Below are 7,241 nucleotides of genomic sequence, written 5' to 3'. Positions count from 1 at the left end.
GGGCATTAGTGATCCTAGTTTTTCAGCAATTACAATTGCAGGCGAGGGAGGGAAATGTGGGTGGGGGTTTTGGGATATACCATACTGTAAAAGATTTGTAAAATTTATGTTTTGAAAATCATATTGTTGCATTTTTATAGTATATTATACTAGTTATTTAGCTTCAAAATTTTGTTTAATTTGCTCTCATTGAATAAGATGTGTGTGTAATGCATTACTTTTTAATGTGTATGTAAAAATTATAAAAAACTGTTACGGCATTTAAAATTTTATTTTTTCCATAAAAAACCATTTTCTAACTTTTTATAATAATATAAAAAACAAAATTAAGCAGTCAAAAAAAATTTCCAATTTTGGTCAATTTTTCTGAAATATATGTCGCTGTTAAGGGATTAAAGCTTATATTTTATACAAGATAATTGTGACTGAAGACCAAGCTGGTTGCCAAAGCCAGCTAGAATTTTAATAATACAATTTGAATTTCAGAACCACAAAAGTTAGTTTTATCTAATTGAGAGAACATCCATTATTCGTAAAAATTGTTTTATGATCTTTACTGGATTTGTTTTAAAATTTTAGGAAAATAATTAAGAATATTTTGAAAACAATTTTGCTATCAAAAAAATCTATTATTTTCAGCAAATTGAAAACAAATCTTGTAGGATTGTTGGTCTCATTTAATTCTTTGAAGGAAAATAATTAAAATTCATATCTTTAGTTGCATTCTTATATAATACTTTAGATATTAACCCAAAGATCATAACATTTTCAAAGGGTTAAATGTTGGTAACATCTTCAAAGTTACTTTTGTATTAAACTGTATTATTTTCATATGAAAATGATTGATCTTTTAATAGTTCAATTGGAAAGACATTGAACCCAGATTTCAAATTGTTTAATTTGAGGGATCATTAAGTAGACAAAACTTTAAAAAGTATGTTCAGCTATGTCATACAATGTTGAAAAGGATCAGCGAGGAAGAAAAGAATAAGGTAACTGTAAGAAACCTGAAAAACTAAAGATATGGAGTCTAAAGGATAGATTAAAAATAGAAAGTCAATGCAAAACTGTCCAGGTTTTGCAACAAAAAAAAATTATTCATTAAGCAAATATATAATTGACGAAACGGGTTGGGATAGCTTGGCTGGTAGGGCATTAGACCTGTGTCAAAGAGGTCGTGAGTTCGATCACTGCTGGCCGAAGACTTCAGTGACTGGTGCATGTTAAATCTGTCAGGTCACAAAGTCCTCCGTTTTCTCATAACAAATCATACATCAGGAGGTGCTGAATTGGAGATTGATTGTTCTCTGGTTCAGGTCAAAATTACTATCTGGGGATGAATGAATGGATGTATGAATGGGTCTGCTCTATAAGAGGGTTGTGACGTGTGTGTGACTGAAGTTGTATTCTTGGCCATAGATGGCGCCACTGAAGAGCAAGAAAGGCACCCTCTGCCTTAAATTTGCTTGGTTTCAACAAGCAGGCTTGCTGGTATTGGCAAGTAGCATTGGAAACAAAAACATATTAGAAGGAAATGAAGCAAAGAATCTTGTAAGAGGGAATAAGCTTTAATGATAATTGTTTCTATAATGATTTTAAAACAGGGGCTGCAAAAATAAGAGGTAAATCTGGTTATAGTGGCTTGAATTCTAGAATAATTTGTTTCATAGAACAATATAATAAGGAAATGCTTCTGGTATGTTTTTCAATATGTTTCTTAAATTGTAAATAATAAAGCAATCATTGCTCTAGTCAAATCTGTTTTAATGATTTTTTATCAAACAAAGTGATATTTTTTTATTATAAAATTGTTTATATTTTAATTAAAAAACAATAATTAAATTGGTAAAGTTACTTGTATAAAGTGCATTTTTTCTTCTGTCTTTTCTTTTCTAATCCGCCTATTTTTCTTCTTACTGTGTGAAAGATTTGGCTGTTGACCATCATTACATGAAAATCAGGTCATTAGACCAAAAGTTATTCAGGCTGATTGCTTTTTTTCTCTCCTTGCACCCTGTATAACAATCTCTTCTATCTATTACGAGCTAACCAAACAGTTGTGAGTGTAAAGACATTTGCTTTATTTTAAAAAGTATTATTAAATTGTTTATATAAAGATACTATCTAATATTTACCTTTAATTTATCCTTTGCAATGTTCTCATTTTTTAATAGAGTTTATAATATTGGTTTTTATAATCATTTAGATCCGTACACACCGGAACATTATTGATGTATGCAAAATTAATTTTGATTTACTACTAAGAATTGTTAATTATTTTTCTTTTAATACTTGCTGTTTTCCCCCCCCTCCATTATTTGTCTTTTTGTTGCAGATAATTGCTGATAATGGACCTGCTGAGGCTGAAAATGTTGCTCATAACATTCAAAAAGCGGGTCATAGGATTGGAGACATGTTTGAAATATCTACTATTCGACGTGAGGTGAGATATGTATACATGTATTTTCAACTGTGTACATTCAGTATGATGAGATTAAAAGAATTTTTTTCTCCTGGTTTCAGCAAGCTAGAATCGAAATTTTTTTAAAAAAAAGTTTGTTCTTTACTATTTATTTTTTCTGTTGCTTTTGAATAAATATAAATTATTAATTTTACATTTGATATTAAGAATGAAAAATAATTATATGTTTTAATTTTTAAAACAATTGAAAATGCTTGTATTATTTTCATAATGTATTTTTGACTTTTTTTCTTTCTGTATTTAACTTTTAAAAGGTTAAAAAAAAAAAAAGAGAGAGAGAAAGGAAAAAAAATTTATGGTTATCAACTTTAAATTATTTAACAGGAATTACCCATACCTGAGATTTCTTAACGATTTTAATGTGCTACATTTATTACTCTAATGCAGTGTTTCCCAAACTTATGACTTTTGTGTACCCTTTCTAAATTTCTCGTAACGCTGTGTACCAGTAATAAAAAAATGAATGTATTTTTTACTGTAAAAAAACTGCGCAAAAGTTAAAAATCAGAACTGGCTGTTGATATCACTAATTATTGACTGTTAACTCTGCAAAAAATAGCCAATAGATAGATATGTAATCGTAAATTTTCATGGCTTGCTTTTTTTTTAAATAAAAAATTTTTGAAATTTACGTTTGTTGCAAGATATTTTGCATAACAACGTGTACCCCCGCTAAGGTGTTCCATACCCCTGGGGGTACGCGTACCGCACTTTGGGAAACTCTGCTCTAGTGCACTTTAAAGCATTATAGTTTGAATTTAACTTAAATTTCTATTTAAATGCACTGATGTGCTTCCTATGTAAATGGAACATCATTGTTTACAAAAATCTTTGTGAAGGAATTATTTAAAATTACACAAAATCTGTATTCCCAATAAAAAATTCATTTTCCCAAAATGTCTAGTTAGTATCATATTACTGATAATTTATGCAGAGCTTAAATAATCACAGATCTGTTGATCGCAAACCTCTGAAATTTGAATCAGACAACCAATAAAAATACTTTTAATGGTCCCCTGAGCGAGCAATTTATCTAAATAGATGACATGCTTTTTTGATTTTTGGCTTCATGTTTCAGTCAGTGTTTTTGTTGCAAAGTAGCTTATGTCATCTTAATTATGACATAATGCATTCTCTGTATTGTAAATTTTTTTAAGTGAATTCTTTTTATTAATTTTTTCTTTAAAAAAAATCTAATAGAGATATGTAAACAAATGAGTTAAAATGTGTACCAGCTAGAAATATCATTTATTTATTGGCCATTTGAACCTGTGATTTTTTTTATTTTATTAGCACCCCTGTTATGTATGTAAACGTCACTTTCATTTTCTGAAAGATTTCTTATTTCTCACTTATGTTAAAGTTTTTGTTCATTTTTTTTTAACTATTTATATATTGTAATTTAACTCAATTTTGTTTTTATAATCTTTCTTGTAATTAATTAAGAATAAAAGTGCAGTTTTATTTATTGAGCAGAAATGAAGTTACTCAGTAATTGCTATAAATTATTTTATGTTATGATAACAATTTATATATTTTAAATATTATATAGTTATTGATATTCTTTATTTTTTGTTTAAATTGAAATAGATCAAATATAGTCAAATGAATAGATCAATTAAAACAAATTTGGAAATCTGTACAAAATAAAAGTTACTAACACTTTTTGTCGAGACTATTAAAAAAAGATAAAATTTAGAAATTACTTAGTAATTGTTCCCTGTTATTTAATGATCAAGGCCTGGGCAAAATATTTTCAAATAACAGAGTTCTTAAGAAACAATCTTTGTTAAGCATGGTTTTAATGTTAAAACATGTTATTTTAAAAGGCAATCTTTTCAGGATTATGACTTATGTAAAGGGCCATCAGAGTATGAAGATCTTCTGCAGTGCAATAATGCCGCATCTTCTCGAACTCCAAGAGGTCATCAATTCCCTGCTGCCTTTATGATAAAGGCATCTGGTCTTGACAAAGTAAGTTGCCTCATATTTTAACTGCATGTGCAGAGTTTTCCAGGAACACAAATTATTTTCTAGTTAAAACCTACATTTTCAACCACTAATTGTAAACATTGAAAAATCTATTTATGTAGTACTATTTATTTATTTTTCGCAAAAACAGAACCTAATTTTTATGCAATTTGCATACATAGAACCCAGGTTTAAAAATCACAATTTTAATTTCATAAAATTAATCTTCACATTTTCTCAAACATTTCACAACAAATTTTTACATACTCTTGATTAGGACTGGGCGGTCTGAGAAATTTTATATCTTAATATATCGTCTGTTAAATATTGTGATGAGTCACAATATAATATAAGTTGAAATATTCTTTCTTTTGAATCAAAACCACAAAATTTAGAAATTGAAAATAAATTTATAAGAAATACATCTATAACAAACAAAAGTGTTCATTATAAAAAGATGCTTTGTTTAACATCAATAACAGCTTTTGAAGCATCAATTGTATGTTTTTCATTTAAAATAATAAAGTTATATTGATTTATGACATAATTCTATATGCAGTAAATGAAAATGAAATTGACTTAAGATTTGTTAATTTTAAAAATAATACAGAATTTCTATTAAAATATTTAATTTGCATGTATTGAAAGAAAATTTAAAAAAAAAGAGAAAATAATAAAAACACTAGAACGTTGCATCGGAAAAACACAAGCATCAGAACGTTGTAAAATTATTTTAAATTTTGTTTTCATTTTTTCAAAAATAAAAACAGTTAAAAATCTATAAAATTGAAAATAAAGAGAATATTTGAGGAAAAAGAACATTTCATTGAAATGTATTGAAAATTTTTAAAATATTAGGAAAATATGTTTGGAAAACTAACAAAATAAACTTAAGTAATAAAGTATTAAATGATTTGAAAAGAAAAAAAAATGCTGCTTTTTAAAAAACATTAAATTTTTTTTATTTATAATGATGAAATTGGATTGGCTAATGGCTGGATGTCAAATAAGTAAATGTAAGCTTAGTTTTAACTTCTATTTAAATAAAAACGACTTACGATTTATTGGTTAAAAAATTATAAAATTCTATCCAATTATACTTATGTGCATTGAATGAATTAAAAAAATTGAAAAAAAAATTGTTATGACAAAGTATAAGTTATTTAAATACAAACTATCTTTATTAAATGGTATTATTAAAAAGAAAGAAAATGTTTAATGAAGAAACTTATTTTGATGCCTAATTTTTTTCATAAATAGATTGAATTCTGAACAAAATAATGTACAGTGGCAGAAGTCTTCAACAAGAAACCTTAAATTCTGATTTTAAAAAAATAAATTAAATAATGTCCAGTGATTGCAAGGTGGGAAACATAAAATCCCCAGTTTTGTGCAAAATACAATAACTTGCTGGAATAGTCAATAAGTGAATAGTTGAACCTTAGTTTTTTGTGTATGCACTTAATATGCTAAAGCTGTATAAATGTAACTTTTTTAAACTGGAAAGCCAGGAATTCTCAATGAAATTCCTGGAGTATTAGTGATTTATAATAAATACAAATGTGTTTAAATACATTATTTGGCTTTATTAAAACTGTTATGGGTAACTAGCCTTATCTTATAAAAACTTATCCATTGCTACTTTTTTTTGTCATCAGTGCTATTTGAACTTTTTTTTTTTTTTAAATCGAATAAAAATGGTGCTATTTTCACTTTTTGCTTAACAAGTATTTTTTATTAAATTTAAATTATATTTCTTAAAACATTAAAATAAAAAATCTTTTTTGGAAATCAATTTTTCTTTAACTTAAATTGATAATAAATATATTAAACAAAAATTAACATTTTATTTGTTTATTTCCTTATTTTGATTAATAACTTTTGGGTACAGAATATTAAAAAATTAAAATTAAATTAAAATGAAAATGAAATGGAAAAAATTAAGAATGTTACTTCTAAGCACTTGTTCTACATATTCTTAATGCAATTAAAATAATGCTTAATTGCATCACAAATTTTTATTAAATTTTTAGAATTTTACTCAGGAAATCTCAAGGAGTCACGTTTTGTTTTGAGATTGATCTCCCTAATTTTGATAATGTTTATTTATAGTTTTGCAGTGCTTGTAGTACTAAAAAAAAATCTATATTTTTTTCCTCCTTTCCTTTCTAGCATGATATTAATTCAAGCCAGCCATTAAAGTACTCTCATATAGATATTGCTGGATCTTCAGGACCTTTTCCAGGTGTACCTACTGGTTCTCCTATAGCTGCTTTGGCATACAACTTCTTACAATGAATATTTGGTGATCTTATAACTTGACTTATTTTTGATACTACTTGATTTCTCATTCCCAGATCAATTGAAAAAATAAAATGATTAATACCTGATAATTGTAATGTTGTACTTTTAATCTATGTACACTTTTACCTACATTAAGAGTGTTTAAAAACGTGGGGAAAAATCAAACCATGCTAGTTTTTTAATTAAACTAGTTTTTTTTCTCTTATTCAAAAGTAGTATAATTTGGGAATAAAGTAAATTTTAATAAGAAACGATACATTAGTGAAATCCAGCATACAAAAGTTTCTGATCTCAAATTATATGATAGAAGAGGCCAATGAAATGAAAGATGGTTGAAGTATCATGTGAGCATATTTTTGGACTTTCCCCACCCCTCTTGTTAGCAAAAATAAGCAAATCAGAAACTTCCATCCAAGCTTACATAAAGCTGTTACACCTTCCCCCCTCTTGGTTTTTATTTTAACTCTGACTGTAGTAATTTAAT

General features: G+C 26.7%; 1 protein-coding gene across 1 annotated transcript; it reads left to right on the top strand.

Annotated features, from left to right (window-relative positions):
* Positions 1-2,335: 2,335 nt before the first annotated feature.
* Positions 2,336-6,846, top strand: LOC139424893 (putative aminopeptidase W07G4.4; the record flags this gene model as incomplete). The annotated part of the gene is given in 3 exon segments (XM_071176963.1): positions 2,336-2,443; positions 4,325-4,456; positions 6,626-6,846. Coding segments are annotated over 3 exon segments (366 nt in total), but the record flags the coding sequence as incomplete, so codon positions are not given.
* Between the last annotated feature and the right edge of the window lie 395 nt (positions 6,847-7,241).

The sequence above is a fragment of the Parasteatoda tepidariorum genome, unplaced genomic scaffold (assembly GCF_043381705.1).
Source record: "Parasteatoda tepidariorum isolate YZ-2023 unplaced genomic scaffold, CAS_Ptep_4.0 HiC_scaffold_657, whole genome shotgun sequence".
NCBI classification, from domain to species: Eukaryota; Metazoa; Arthropoda; class Arachnida; order Araneae; family Theridiidae; genus Parasteatoda; species Parasteatoda tepidariorum.
The sequence above is the reverse complement of the archived record's forward strand: the minus strand, read 5'-3'. Positions and strand labels throughout refer to the sequence as shown.